This window comes from Podarcis pityusensis (genome assembly GCF_964106645.2).
Source record: "Podarcis pityusensis genome assembly, chromosome: 18".
In the NCBI taxonomy this organism is placed as follows: domain Eukaryota; kingdom Metazoa; phylum Chordata; class Lepidosauria; order Squamata; family Lacertidae; genus Podarcis; species Podarcis pityusensis.
Window position 1 is genome coordinate 11,451,874 of NC_138043.1, and position 15,965 is coordinate 11,467,838.

Genomic DNA, 15,965 nt, shown 5'->3' on the forward strand with positions numbered 1-15,965 from the left:
CCCGCCGTTTGGACTACGACCCCCAGCATGCATTGCGCCCAATAAACCAAGCCCTATTCCCGGCGCATACAACTCCGATGCGGGGTTCGGGGGTTTCAGTGGCTCTGACGGGAAGAGGGCGGTTGTTTTGTTTAAAATATTAGCTAGCTGCTTGTTTTCCAGCAGGCGGAGCCCGTATGCAGCGAGCGGGTCCCTCTTCCCATTTCGTATCTCTAAGCAGATCCGGCGACGTAGCGCCTCTCCCGCCCCAAAACTCCAGCTCCCGGCAAGCAATTCGCCCGCGGGGCTTCCCGATTGGTCAGGCGGGCGGGTGGGCGCGGCGAAAGGGCGAGGGCCGGCCAATCGGCGCTTCCCGGCGTGCCTTGCGAGGGAGCTCTGAGGGGAGTCCGGAGGCGACGACGTGTCCGCTGCTGGTCCCGGAGAGGCGACGGCGAGGAAGCGCAGCGATGGCGGCGGCGACCCAGGGCGAGGCCGACGAGCTCTTCGACGTCAGGAACAACTTCTACATCGGCGCCTCGCAGGCGGCCATTAACGAAGCGCAGCGAGTCAAGGTCACAGAATAATAATAATAATAATAATTTTTTATTTATACCCCGCCCTTCTCGGTTCAGAAAACCGGGCTCAGGGCGGCAAACAACAAATTTAAAGCACTTAATTGATGCAACAACAAAAAAGCATATACAGTATAAAACGTGAACAACAATAAATTCAGAATTCAAAAATCAATTTAGGGGGGAAATCCATCCAATAAGCATTAGATGATCCTCAGGGCTAGCTGGCTGAATTGGTCCTATTTGGGCCAGAGAGGAGATCAGGGGAGAATTAGCTGTGGGATCCCAGAGCGGGGAATCTTCATGAAAAGGGGAGGGAAGGGAAGGGAAATAGAAGATCAGGCTGAATTCAAATTGAAAGCCAGGCGGAATAGCTCTGTCTTACAGCCCTGTGGAAGAAGTTAACTCCTGCAGGGCCCTGGTCTCCTGGGACAGTGGATTCCACCAGGTCGGAGCCATCACTGAGAAGGCCCTGGCCCTGGCGGAGGATAGTCTGACTTCCTTAGGGCCCGGGACGTCTAAAGAATGGTTATTCATCGACCTTAAGGTCCTCTGCAGGGCAGACCAGGAGAGGCGGTCCCCATAAATACGAGAGGAGCCAGAGATGCTGCGGGGGGATGTCTGTGGGGATTCATTGTGCCTCCCCAGTGGAAAGAGTCCATAATCAGCCCAAGTCCATAATCAGAACAACAACAACAACCATTATACCCTGGGTTGCTCCAGCCACTCTGGGCAGCCTCCAACGTATATAGGAACATAATGAAACGTTACACATAAAAAACCTTCCCTTCAGGTGTCTTCAAAAGGTTGTACAGTTACATATCTCCTTGGTTCGGGGGTCGCAGAACTCCAGACCCTCCAATGACAATGGGGCATCCTAAGGGAAAGTGGGACATTCCAGGATCAATCAGAAACTGGGATGACTTCTGTAAATCCGGGACTGTCCCGCCAAACATATCCTTGAAGCTTCCTGGGAGATAGGACAGGCAAAAGGAGTGAGATAGAGGATGGCATGTCAACAGCCTGCCAAAGGCCTGTTTGTCAAGGGAACGGTGATCAAAATGTGACATTTCTGCTCAAATCCTGCTTGAAGCTTTGGGACATCTGCTTGGCCCAAGCATGGTGGACTAGATGCCCAACCACCCCTGGCCTGAACCAGCTGGTTTTTACATTTCTTATATTTCTATGAGACTTCCTCTTCTATGTTTCCTCCCACTCCTGCCCTTCAACTCTGCAAATGATTCTACTTCCCCCCCCTCTTGTTTCTTCAGCCCTCCAGTCCTGACAAAGAGCTGGAAAGGGATATCTTCCTGTATCGTGCCTACATTGCCCAGGTGAGGCTTCTGAAAAAAAGGACAGTTTGCCTGCTTCCAGGCTTGCCCAATGTGTGGGTTGAGTTTTGAAGTTTATAACACCACTGTTTATAACACCTTGAAAGCAACTGTCTCAGAAACAGCCATGCCTTCTATCTTTCCCAATTCACTTTTGAGACTTCCCATTTCTCCTTTTGTACAGCGAAAATATGGCGTGGTGTTGGATGAAATCAAGCCCAGCTCACCTCCGGAACTCCAAGCTGTGCGGATGTTTGCAGAATACCTTTCTAATGAGAGCCAAAGGTGGGTCTGGATGCCCAAACACAGCAGCCTTTCTCCTGGAAAATCAAATTCCTAGGAATGGTGATTGGATTCTAACATAATATCCAGATTTTAAAATTGCAGCGCAGTATGCCTGGCAGGTTGACCCTTAGCATGTAAAAGCTGTCCCCAGTTATCCCTGTTACATATGTAGATAGAAGGAACTTTTGATGAACTTTCCATCAAAAGGAACTTTTTGATGAACTTGATGAACTTTCCATCGCGCAGCAGTGGAAATCATTAAAAAAAACCTAGCTCTATCCCACTGATATACCGTAAAAATCCTTTGAATTTAGTTATTGCAGAAAAAAATAACACATAAGTTACCAGTCTCTAAGGGGCAGGAAGATCCTGATCGTTTCCATTCAGTGTGGTGGGATTTTATTTCATGTAGTTTAGTTTCAAATGTCTCTCCCTCTTCCATCTAGAGAATTATGGTTGCCATGATTTTAGATTTCATGTTAATTCATGTGCTTAGCTTTTGTAGGCCCTGCCTCTTGTTGGATATATTATTGGATTTTTGTTGTTGGTTTATTTGTCTCTGTGGTTCTATAAGCATTTTGATAAGTAATAAAAACAATTTTTTAAAAAGCCTGGGGAGAGCCTACTGCAAAAGGAGCGCAGCCACTGAGAAGTCCCTGCCTTGTGTGGTCCCCTCAGGTGAGGTGCTTGCATTGGTAGAAGCTAATTGCAAAATGGCACCTTAAACCTGGGTTACAGTCGCCACAACAAAATGTCTAGGTGTCATTTTCCCCCCAGTGAAATTTTTTATTATTAATCATTTCATTTCTATGCCTCTTTATATTTTGAAAAAAAATTCCTCAAAGTGGTTTATAGCGCATTAAAACATCAAATAAAACAATACAGAATAAAACAAATTCAAGCTTCAAGGAAAAGATTTCAGATCCTTCTCTAGGTGACATTCTGCTTCCCCCATATTTATTTGCCTACTTAATTTATAGAGCTGCCCCATAACAGAAGGATTCTATGAAGCCAGTGGGGTGTAGTGGTGAGAGTGTCGAGACTAGGACAGGGGTTGGCAACCTGCGGTCCATGGGTGACAAGTGGCCCACGGGGGTTGTTTAAACAGCCCACAAGCTGCTCCCAAACCAAGCCGCCCGGTCAGTGAGTCCCCGTCCACCGCACTAAACCTGTGGAGCGGGGACTCCTACAGCGCCGGAAATCACATCTGCCGCATGGATCCGGCCCACGGAGCAATCTCTGCGGGAGTGAACCAGCCCAGGTGAGGTAAACCTTGCCAATCCCTGGACTAGGACCTGGGAGATCAGGGTTCAAATCCCCACTCAGTCATGGAGCTTTCTGGACGACCTTGTGAGTCAGTCACAGCCTCTGTGTTGTTGTAGGGATTAACTGAGGAGGGGTGTTGGTGAACAATGGACTCCTTGGATAAAAAGGTGGGAGATAAATGCAATAAATAAGCTTTTCTGCTTACTTGCTTAAGAAAGCTGGAGGGGCCAGCCAGATGGAGATGTTAGTCGCCAAGCTGGCACCCAGAGAACTCCACGTGGTCACAGCTGGCCTTGCGCCAATTGCAAAATGCGCCTGGGGAATTTCTAACACTAGGTGTTCAGGGAGGGGCCTGTGAAAAGGACCGCAGGATCCAGGATCATGTGGGGAGAGGCAGTTGCAGGTGTGCTTGCAAATGGTGGTTTTTGCCATTAACAGTGGTCTTCAAAGACACCCTGGGGCAACTCCCAGGTGAGAGCTGGGAGTGGAGGGGTCTGGGATGCTTCCATTTCCTGATGCTTACTTTAGTGGCATTCCTCTCTCTCCCTCTCCCCACCCCGGGCCCTGCGTCAAAAGAGATGCGATTGTGGCTGAACTGGACAAGAAGATGGCTAAGAGCATTGACGTCACTCACAACACTTTCCTTCTTATGGCGGCCTCAGTCTACTTCCACGACCAGAACCTGGATGCAGCATTGCGAACCTTGCACCAGGGGGACAGCTTAGAGGGGTGAGTGGAATTGGGTTCTTGTGGTGGCGGCTTTTTTTCTTGGCTTATAGCACAAACCTGAACTGTGCCAGCTGACCTTTATAAGAACAAGTGTTGACGAATTGGTGCCTGAGTTTGATTTCCCCCTCTTCCTTCCCTGCGCCTTTTTCCTTGTGTGTGTGTGTCTTTTTAGATTGTAAGCCTCTGGGCCCAGAGCACCTTGTTTCAATTGAATGCACGTCAGCCGCTCTGTGGGAGCCTTTTTGGTTGAAGAGCCCAGTACAAACGGTCAAAACAAAACTGTGGCCGGGGCTTCTCCAGGAGAGTGGCTCCTTCCATATTTCGAGGAACTGATAGCCAACCACATTCAAAGAGTTGCACTGAGTTGACTAATGCTTGCTTTGCTTGTAGTAGATGCGCTGAACTGTGTACACATGGCTAAGTTAGGTCTGCTAATTTCAGTGGGGCTACTCTTGAATAGGTATTGCTCAGGACTGCAGTTTTTCAAGGACCACCTCTTTCCATATGAACCTACCTGGACCCTGAGATTATCTTCTGAGGCCTTTCTTCATGTGCTTCCACCACAAGAGGTCTAGAGGGTGGTAACACGAGAACGGGGCCTTCTTTGCAGTGGCTCCTCGTCTGTGGAAATATCTCCCTAGAGACATTCAGCTGACACCTTCATTATACACCTTTAGGCGCCAGGCAAAAACCTCTTCTTCAACCAGGCCTTTGACTCATTGCCATCCATTGCCCTTTTAAAATGTGTCGTGGGAGGGGCGATTATTGGTTTGTTGTTATACTTATTTTTGTTATGTATTTTGTGTTTTTATATTGTGTCTTTATGTTGAGAACCACTGTGAGACTTGCCGGTGTAGGGCGGTACACAAATTTAATTAATGATACTGATACTAATAGCAAAATAGGACTAACATACAGTCCATACTGAACATTTATAGCAGTATCTTTTAAACTGCAAATAATACCAGGAACTGTAGTTTTCTAAGGCTGCTGAGAGTTAAGAGAGTTATAATTATTGGAATGTTTTAACAACCAATCCTTCTTCCCTGGGAACTGTAGCTCTGGGAGAGGATTTGGGGGTGTCTCCTAACAGCTCTTGGCATCCTAATCAAACTACAGTTCCCAGGATTCTTTGGGCACTAAGCCCACGAGTCTTTCAGATGTTAAGAACTTGGCTCTTGTCTGACCAAAGGTCCACAGGCAGCAAACTCACAGGTGCAAGTTCCTAAAACTCTCCCTTCTCTCGTTCCCTCTAGCATGGCAATGACTATTCAGATCCTTCTGAAACTAGATCGCCTGGATCTGGCCCGGTAAGTTTCCCCAGAACCGGAGTCGCTTTCAGCACCAGCCGGCTTCTGTCTGTCCATCCCCTCGTCCACCTCCTCCTGCACGTGTGGTGCAGTGCGAAAGCAGCCACAGAAAGCTTGGCTCTGTCACACTTAAGCGAGGTCCAGTTTGGAGTCACATGATTGGAGGCCTCTGCCCTCAGCAGGTCTCCTCTGAGCAGCAGCACCTCAGAAGCTTTTAGGCATGATTTTGGATGGGTCTTCTCGATGTGGCCAGTCAATTATTATTATTATTAATATTTGTTTATATGCCGCCACTCTGGGCAGCTGCCGACAAAAAATAGTCAAAACACAATGCGGCATCAAACACTAAAAGCTTTCCTGAACAGGGATGCCTTCAGATGTCTTTTAAAAATCACATAGCTGTTTATCTCCCCTCTGATGGGAGGGCGTTCCATAGGGCACGCGTGACTATTGAGAAAGCCCCCTGCCTGGTTCCATCTAACCTCACTTCTCTCAGGGAGGGAACCACCAGAAGGCCCTCGGAGCTGGACCTCCATGACTGGGCTGAAAAACGGGGGTGAAGATGCTCCTGCAGGTACACAGGGCTGAGGCCATTTAGGGCTTTAAAGATCAGCACCAACACTTTGAATTGTGCTCAGAAACGTACTGGGAGCCAATGAGGATCCTTTAGGATCGGGGTTATATGGTCCCAGTCACCAGTCTAGCTGGTGCATTCTGGATTCGTTGTTGTTTCCAAGTCACCTTCAAAGGTAGCCCCATGGAGAGCGCATGGCAGTAGTCCAAGCAGGAGATAACCACTCCGGCGAGACAGGGAGTAGACAGGCAGAGTCTCAGCCGGCGTAACAGCTGCAGCTGGTAGACATCTGCCCTGGGCCATCCCTAACCATTGGGGAAGGACTATAACTCAGCAGCAGAGCCTTGGTCCGAAGGTCCCAGCTTCAGGCCCCATTGGCATCTCCAGGCAGGGCTGGGAGAGAGTCTCTGCCGGTCAGTATAGACCAGGGGTCAGCAAAAAATTTTAGCCGCGGGCCGGTCCACTGTCCCTCAGACCATGTGACGGGCCAGAGAAGCGGCACTGGGGGGGGGGGAGCTGGAAGAAGAGCCGAGGGGGGCAAGTAGTCCTCCTCCCCAGCCCCGGCTGCTGCGTTTACCTTCCCTGGGGCTGCTGCTTCTCATGGGTAGGCAGAGCGAGCTGGTCTGCTCCGTTCTCTGGCCCACAGGAGCAACAGGGCAGTGGTGGTGGAGGGAAGATGAGCAGTGCAAAAGGGCTGGCTCTGGAGAGGGGCTGCAAAAATGGCTCTCAGCCAGCTCAGCCCAGCCCCCTTCCTCCTCTAGGCAGGGCGGGGAGAAGCCAGGAGGAGGGAGGGAGGAGGCGCCGCCGCGGTGTGTGTGTGGGGGGGGGATGGAATGGCTCAAGGGGGGGAAATGGTGCAGTCCAAACGAACAGAATCCCCACATTGATCCACGGACAGTCCGCGGGCCGGATCCTGAAGGCAATTGGGCCTGATCCGGCCCGCGGACCTTAGTTTGCCGACCCCTGCTGTAGACAGTACTGAGCTACATGGATTAAATCGTCTGGTTCAGGATAAGGCAGCTTCCTATGTTTAAATCATCTTTTTTGCTGTGGACCATGAGGACTAGAATCTTCGAGTGTCTTTATGGGAAAGAACATGGCTGAGTGTTACAGAACCTGTGTTGCCTGCAGAAGGTCCCAGGTTCCATCTCCAGTAACATTCTCTCTCCCTCCATTCTCCAGGAAGGAGCTGAAGAAGATGCAGGAGCAAGACGAAGATGCGACTCTGACCCAGCTGGCGACGGCTTGGGTGAATCTCGCCCTGGTGGGTACCATATCGTGTATTCCTGTGCCAAGGGTGAAGCCAAGTCATTCTGTCATTTTTTTATTAAAACACCGGGAGATGGACATGGCCTAGCAACCCCCTCCCCCCAAAAAAGGCTTCAAGATAGGGAATGGAGAGACTCCCCTGGGAAGAAAGTTTGCAGTGTTTTGGACTTTTTACCTCAGAGAAAAGGTGATAAAGAGAGGCATGGCAGAAGGGGACAAAATCACACACGGCATGAAGACCGTGGAGGGTGGAAGGTTTTCCTCCCTCTGTCATAACGCCAGAACTTGTGGTCATCCAGCAAAGCTGAACGTTGGAAGATCCAGGACAGACCTGTGATACTCCCTTCCACAGGAGGCAGTGATCACCACCAACCTAGATGGCTTTTAAAAGAGGATTGGACAAATTCATGGAGGAGAAAGCTAGTGATGGTTCCTAGCCAGGGTGGCTCTGCTTCTCCCATGGCTGGAGGCAGTCGTGCGTCTGAATACCAGTTGCTGAAAGCCCCAGAGAGGGACGCTGCTCCTGTGATCTGGTCCTGCTTGCAGGTTTCCCATTTGGAGCATCCGGTTGGCTGCTGTGAGAACAGGGCGCTGGCCTTGGTGCGCTGTTATCCTGTTCTTCGCCATGGCTAGGGAGCATCATGCCCAGGGGAAAAACAATGCTGTTGGGTTGTAAAGACTGCGGAGAGGATAATTGGGTGCACTCTCCACACCTTGGATCAAATCTATGCTTCCGAGTATCATAAGAAAGCTGCAGAGATAGCACAGGATAGTGCGCACCCCGGAAATGATCTCTTCCAGCTTCTGCCTTCTGAAAGAAGGTCCAGGGTTATAAAGACTAGGACTAGCTGCCTGAGAAACAGTGTCTATCCAAATGCGATTTTGGTTTTAAACGCAGTGTAAGGCAGTCTCTGTGGGAGTATATTGTATTTAATTATGGGGTATCAGAGTTTTTAGGGGGTTAACCGGGCTGGGATAGCTGGGATAGCAGGCTTGTTGGTTTTTGAATGTCTGGTGTAGATTTTTTTCAATTTCATTGTTCTGTATGGGACAATGACAATAAAGATTATCGTATCGTAGAGGCCGCATGTAGCCCTCCAGGCCTCTCCCCTGGCCCTGCTTTACACCATCCTTGGAAGGTTTTGTTTATTTTATTTATGAAGGGTTATTGTTTTGTTGTTTCGGTTAAATTATTTACTTGTGTTTTATTCTGTGAATGGCCCTGCGATCTTTTGATGAAGGGCGGTATGTAAGTATAATAAATAGAAATAGTGAAAAAAATTGCCTGGCTGGAAATGTGTCGTCAGAACCCTTGCTGGACAGAGTAGCAGAGTGAGGAGCATGTGCAAGAAAGTGCCTGCCTTGCTCCACCCACCTTTAGCCCCGCCCACCACCGGCCTCTGGCTGGAAAACGGCTTGAGGTGGCATCTCCGCTTGTGACTCTCTCTCTCTGCAGGGCGGCGAGAAGTTGCAGGACGCCTATTACATCTTCCAGGAGATGTCTGAGAAGTGGTCGCCCACCCTCTTGCTCCTCAACGGCCAGGCCGCTTGCTACATGGGCCAGGGCAAGTGGGATGATGCCGAGGGGGTGCTCCAGGAGGCTCTGGACAAGGTGAGCCTCTGAGATCCCCACCTGGGAAGTGGTCATTGCAGCAGTTGCTCTTCCCCATTGGAACTGGCAGGGTGGAAGCCAGGGACCCCAACGGCTGATGTGGCAAACCAGAGGCAGAGGCGACGCATTCCAGTTCTGGTCCTGTCCTCTGTTCAATGAGGACTAGAACATTGGGACTTACGAGGTTGTCTCACCCCATCAGCAGAGCTGCTCCTGTTACAGGTGCTACATAACACCTGCTCCACATTCAGGGTGGCAGCTCCTAAACGTTGGAACTCCCTACCAATTGAATTCAGGCAGGGAGACTCAGCCCTGTGTGGACTGCACCTGGCATCTTCTGCGGCCCAACAGGTTTTGTGCCACCAGCTCAGGGGCAGATAATCACAAGCTAGAGGAATTATCAGCTGGCCTGGTGATGAGGTGTCCTCCCTTCTTAGAATAGCAGAATGGAAAGAACCCCCCCCCCTCAAGGGTCATCCCCCTGCAATGCAGGAATCTCGGCTAAAGGTCCCCCCCCCCAGGTGGCCTGCCAATCTCTGCTTAAAAACCTCCAAGGAAGGAGAGTCTGCCACCCTCTGAGGGAGTTGAGCAGCTCTTACCCCCAGAGAGTTGAGTCGGAAACTCCTTTCTTGCGATTGGAATCCCTCGGTTCAGGTTCTGCCCTCTGAAGCAGCAGAAGACAAGTGCTTCCTTCTCCTTTAGTTTTGACTTCTCCTCCCCCCGCCTTCTCCTCCTTTCCTACAGGACAGCAGCCATCCTGAAACCCTGATCAACTTTGTCGTCCTCTCGCAGCACTTGGGGAAGCCTCCAGAGGTGAGGGCCGCCTCCTCTTTATTTCTTTATTTAGGCCTGGCGGGGGGGGGGGCTCTGAAACCCACCAGACTCCAACTCCCAGCATCCCGGCAGCGGTCAGGGATCCAGCCGCACCAGGAGGGATGCAGGTGCTCCCCTTCCATTTCTGGAAACTAGCACCCCTTATGCCTGTTTCTCGCTTCATGGCACCTTCTGTGCTTCCCACCTGCTCCAAAATCTGTGCTTCCTGTACTTTCCAACTACAATCTGGGGTGGGGGAGACATTTGCACCAAGTGAAGCTTCCCAGCTGAGACCTTAGTGGGATTTCTTTTTTTTAAGACCTTGCATTAAAAAACATATAAAGTGAGAAGCTTCTGTCCCCAGCTCCTTGCCTTCTTCCCTCTCCACTGCCCTTCATCTAGGAAAATCAGTGCCCACCCCCATCTCCTCTCCTCCCTCCCTTTTTAAGGATATTCCCCTCCCCTAAATATTTGCTTGTGTTAATCTGTATTTCCTACACTTGGTGGAAAAAGACCAGAGGGTATTCTTTGGTTTCATGTTGGTGCTTATTACTGTTTTATTCTTATTCTTATTATTTGTTGTTTTTCTTTAATTTCATGAAATGATTGTGGAAAAACCTCAAAGTGATTTATAAAAAGGAAAACTTCCTAGTTGCTTGTTACTCAAAGCTCTCCAAGCGACCTGCAGCGGATTTTTTAATGTTACCATAAATAAGCATGCATTAGATTTAAAAGAACACATTTTTTATATTAAAAAACTTAAAACAGAGTTACATAATAAATAAAACTCTTTCCTCCCAGAGGGTGGATTTGCTTCTGAGTAGGATGCAGCTTCTGTCCAGCTCTTAAATTTTCACGAACATCAATAAAGTAATTTATGGAAAGTGTCGTTCCATGGTGTTCCTGGTGTATGAAAGCCATGCTCCGTGGATTCTGCATGTTGAATAAAATGCAACCGTGGCGCTCCTCATCCCCCTACCATGTTCATGCTTTAAGGCAGTTAATTTGTCCATGAGCATCAAGCCCCAGGCTTGGAGAGCCAGCGTGGTGTAGTGGTTAAGAGCGGTGGACTCGTAGTCTGGTGAACCGGGTTCACGTCTCCACTCCTCCACATGCAGCTGCTGGGTGACCTTGGGCCAGTCACACTTCTTTGAAGTCTCTCAGCCCCGCTCACCTCACAGAGTGTTTGTTGTGGGGGAGGAAGGGAAAGGGGAATGTTAGCCGCTTTGAGACTCCTTAAAGGGAGTGAAAGGCAGGATATTAAATCCAAACTCCTCCTCCTCCTCCTCCTCTTCTTCTTCTTCTTCTTCTTCTTCTTCTTTGTGAGACCTGAGCTTCAAAAAAGGTCTCTGCTGAGAGATCTCCACCGTCTGGCGATGACTAGCTTTGCAGCTGTTCTCAGGTGCATGATTAAATCTTGCTTTGTTAAGCTGTGAAACTCTGGAGAGATGTGTAGCTCTACCTTTCGGTCCATAGGGACAATTTGCTCCGTAACTGTAACAGCAGCAGGAATTTCTGCCAGCCCCCAAAGAGCAAAATGTCACAATCCCATCCCATGGAAAACCCCCCACCTGTGCCATTTTCTCCCCTCCTGACGACCCCTTTACTCTCCCTTTGTCTGACCCTCCGTCTTCTTCCTCCCTTTGAGGTCACCAACCGTTACCTGTCGCAGCTGAAAGATGCCCATCGACATCACCCCTTTATCAAGGAACACCAGACCAAGGTAAGAGGACCGTCTCTTCTCTTCTGTTCACCCAGCCCGGGGTGGGCTGGGGATCATAGGATCATAGAACTGTAGAGTTGGAAGGGACCCCAAGGGTCATCCAGTCCAACCCCTTGCAGTGCAGGAACCTCAGCTAAAGCCTCCCATGACAGATCCAAGGATGTAAGAACAAAGACAGAGCTTTTCAGCCCAGGGTTTCCTCAACTTGGTTCTCCAGCTATTGTTGGACTACGACTCCCACCATCCCTTTTTAGCAGGAATAGTGGCCAGGGATGATGGGAACTGTAGTCTAGAAACAGCTGGGTACCCAAGTTGGGGAAACACTGTCTTGGAGTTCCCATAATTTTTTTTAAGATGTTACTTTTAATAGGAAGTAAGGGGGGGTGTACATAATCTTTAGGGATGCAATAACTTGATTGTTCATCTATTTTCCCATGTTCTGAACATCTCTTCAAGAGCAGAATATTTTCACAATGCTTTTAAAACAGAAGAGAAGGCAAGTTACTGGAACATTACAGTACAGTCCTTTTTAAAGAAATACAGTGACAATCCCAGAGATTGAAACTATAAGATTACAAGCATTTAAGACACCTAGTTTTGAAATACTTGCAGATGATCAATTTCACTATGAACAAAATATAGGTAGAATGGAATCTGATTTCTTCATAAATACTTTCACAAGGATGGAGAGTTTACATTTTCTTCATTGGCAATAAAAAAGTGCTCAATTTACAAAAAGGGATACATCAAACCCAAAACATGCAATGGTTGTTCATTTTAAAAAACACCCATAAGTTAAGAGTTCCCATGAGAGCAGTGGGTGGGCAGGGCCCCCCCTCACACTTTCCCAAGGATGTGCTTCGGGAGACTTGATTCCATGCAGGGCATAAACTGCGGAACCCCCTCCGGCAGGAGGCAGCGACGGCCTCCAACCTGGAGGGCTTCAAAGAGGATTAGACAAATTCATTGATGGCCACAATGGCCTGGCTCTGCCTCAACGGTGGGAGGCAGCCGTGCTCCTGGATCCCCGTAGCTGGAAGCTGCAGGAGTGGAGAGTTGCTCTTGTGCGCTCGTCCTACTGGCAGATTTCTGGTTTGGGTGTGGTTCACGCAGAGAGGCGAGCGACAGGCTCCTCTTTCGTGTCAGGCAATTCTGCTACCTCCAGTCACGTGGAGGTGAAAATTCTGGCCCCAAGCAGAGACTGGTTGAGAATGCCGGAATGGCACAGTCTTGTCAGGTCCACGGCCATCTGTCAGCGATGCTTTAGCTAAGATTCCTGCCTAGCAGGAGGTTGGACTAGGTGAACCTCGGGGTCCCTTCCAGCTCTACATTTCTCTGATTCTGGGTCTGTTTCAATCAAGGTTTCATCCCCTTGTAATTCTTCCTTCTGCTTCGTCTGTCTCTTTGCCTTGAAGGAGAATGACTTTGACCGCCTGGCTTTGCAGTATGCACCCAGCGCCTAGACTGGCCGGGTGCAAGGAAGCTCCGGATGGCAATGTCTTGCAGAGCAGGATTCTGTGTGCTGGGATCACCGCTTCTCCCGTACAGGTGAAACCTGATACCGGTCCTCCCCACGCGGATCCGCCATGGGGCAGCATCGAAACCCCAAAACATTTTTTGCCCTGTGCTATGCAGAAAAGAGATTTCTGCAGACTGTAGTTCGAAACATTCCCAATAAAACCTCTGCTAGATTTAACTACCTGGCTCTTTCTGATTGTGAAAACTTTAAGCCACTTTGGACTAGGGCAGCCCAGGATCGTCATCGTCAACAGCTGCCGCACTAAGCTGAAATCATTTCCCTGCTCCGGAGTTCACCTTCGTGGGAGCCCAGTGATATTGACAGGAGGTTTGTTTTGTGGCCCCCCAGACCAGAAGGACTTCACCTGGACGGTGCCCACTCCCCCAGGTCTGCTCCCCTCCTCGGCTCAACTCCAAGCCCCTGCTTGAGTACTTCCAGCTGGCCTATTTCCTGCCCAGGCAGAGAGAAGCGTGCTTTGGGAGGACAACCAACAAAACCTCTGGCTTTTGGTCTAGCCCAAATCTCTCTATATATACAATGGGGCCCTTTGCTGCTTTTGCCTGGGGCCTTACGCACACTGGCATGCAACCCCCCCCCAAGGTGGAAATTCAGATCATGTCGCCCTGAAAAGTTTTCCTCACACCCTGGGATAAAAGAACCATTTCCTGACCCTTGGGTTTTCCTTTACTTTTTATTTATTAGTAGATACCAAATGAAGTGTGTTTGGGGGGGTCATTTTGAAGCTCTGGCAAAAATGGGGCACCCCTTTCAAGATTGGGGATTTTGCCTAGAGATTTTGTTCGGTTTTTTAAATAATAATATTTTATCCCTTTTCCGTATAGAAAGTTGCATTTATTACTCAACAAGTATATTCCAATTCAACAGAACTAGTGACTTCCCACTCGCCCAACATCAATGTTTACATACAATGGCATTTTACAGTCCTGTCTTATCTAATTTCAGCCTAACATGTTTCTTAATATGTTCTGCTGTTTTCCTACTCTCCAAATACCGCTGTGACTTTCACTTATGAGAAACAACTTTTTATATAGACTAGGAAAGTCTCCTTTAAAATATTCAAAATTTGTATCTCTTATCAGCGCTATCAATCTTCCCGTCTCTGCATGTTCTAAGATTTTGTTTGATTTTTTGAGTGATAGGGAGCCCATAATGCAGCGAGGTTTCAGAAGGACATTACTTGTTGTTTACTATTGTAACAATTGTTTTCTCAAAATTTATTTGCTGTACCATGAAAACAAATAAAAACAGTATGAAAAATGAAAAAGAAATAAGTAGTGTTGGGAAGGTGGCCTTCAATTCAATCAGATCTCACAAAAATCTTGATGCCTTTTTTTCCAGGGTAAGCTGCTCAAAAGACTCAAACCATGTTCTCGAGGCCTTGGGCAGCTCCTGCGCAAGAGTACAGCCAGCCAAGATGCATGAAATTTCATGGGGACAAAGGGCATTTTTCTGTTTCCTGCAAGACAGGAGCAGTTGAGAAGCTCCTTTCTGCCTTCCAGGGGGCAGTTGGAGCCCTTTAGCTCATGCCAAAAATTGCACTTGCTATTCAAAGTGGGAGGTAGGGCGAGCCCTTTGCCCTGCTGAGGTGAGCCCTTTGAGGGCCCTGCTACACAGGAGACCAGAATTGGAGGTGGTTCAGGATTTGAACCCAGAACCTACCACTGCATTTCATGAAATTGAAACCTCTTGCTTGTCCCATGCAAGGTAGACTTGCTCTTTGTAGAAAGAATATGCCCAGGCCCTTCCATACCCTCCAACATTTCTCCGGTGAAAATGTGGATGTCCTATTGCATAATAATAATAATAATAATAATAATAATAATAATAATAATTTTACTAGTTGCCGCGGTCAGTCTGGGTAGCTTCCAACATATATGAAAACATAATAAAAATTTAAACATTAAAAAACTTCCCTTTACAGGGCTGCCTTCAGGTGTCTTCTAAAGGTTGTATAGTTACTCCTCGGCTCAGGGGTCGCATAACTCCAGGCCTTCCCACATTTCTCGGATGAAAATAGGGACGTCCCAAGGAAAAGCAGGACATTCCGGGATCAAATCAGAAACTGGAACAGCTTCTGTCAATCCAGGACTGTCCCTGTACCTGGGGAATCTTTGCAAAACTAGCTGAGGTTGCAAACCCAAATCTTCTTGTGGGGGACTTTCTCTCTTCCTCCCTCCTTCCTTGTGCTCTTTCAAAGCTGTGTTTGAGGTGCAGGGGTTAGAGCTTGCCTTAATGCCGTGGCCCCCACTGCAGCGGGGGGAGGGGGGAAGCTACATTGTGTAAGGTGGTGGGGAGCTTTTTCAGCTCCCCCCGCTGTCAGGCTGCAGTGTCCTGTGCGGCACATGCAACATTTCTGAATGGGGCCCTTTGTCCTTCCCGGGGAAAGCTGTTCCCTGGCAGAACCCCTGTGGATGGGGAGGGGGGCCGAATGAAGGTCTCCTTTGTCTAGCAGTTGTGTAGGAGGGGAGAGAGCTTTTTTCAAAGAAAGGCAGGCTTGTGTGTGTGAGTGTGTGTGTCTCAGCGCCTCTAGACCCCTGCATGGGGGTTTGGAAACAATGGCCGGACTCTGAACGGCCTGAACAAAGGCGATAGGGCCGCTGACCCCATTCCATTCTTCTGTTTCTCCCTCTCCCCACACCCTGCATCACTCTTGGGGTTTGGCAGCAAGAAGTGGGGGCTATTTTCCTCCCCAGCTGGTTCTCTGGACGTGCTTTGAAACCCGGAAGAGGTTGGCCAGCCTCTTCGCACAACAGCGTCAGCCCAACAGTTGTAGAATCAGAGAGTTGGAAGGGACCCCCAGTGGTCATCTAGTCCAAGCCACGTCCAAAATGTGCCAGTTGATGGGCACTGCCATTCAAACGGTGTGTTTGTACTGTGTCTTGTGATGGGTTGTGTGGGGTGGGGCTTACCTGCCCCCTCATATTTTATTCAAGTTGGCACCACTGCTTCCAATTCCTCCTCC

At 48.9% G+C, this 15,965-nt stretch overlaps 1 protein-coding gene across 1 annotated transcript; it reads left to right on the forward strand.

Annotated features, from left to right (window-relative positions):
• Positions 1–161: 161 nt before the first annotated feature.
• Positions 162–13,159, forward strand: COPE (COPI coat complex subunit epsilon). The gene is made up of 10 exons (XM_080988617.1): positions 162–551; positions 1,823–1,885; positions 2,067–2,167; positions 4,010–4,162; positions 5,419–5,472; positions 7,229–7,310; positions 8,772–8,927; positions 9,672–9,740; positions 11,389–11,463; positions 12,879–13,159. The coding sequence occupies exons 1-10, from the start codon at positions 177–179 to the stop codon at positions 12,924–12,926; spliced, it is 1,176 nt and encodes a 391-aa protein (XP_080844743.1). The 5' UTR covers positions 162–176; the 3' UTR covers positions 12,927–13,159.
• The last annotated feature ends 2,806 nt before the right edge of the window (positions 13,160–15,965 follow it).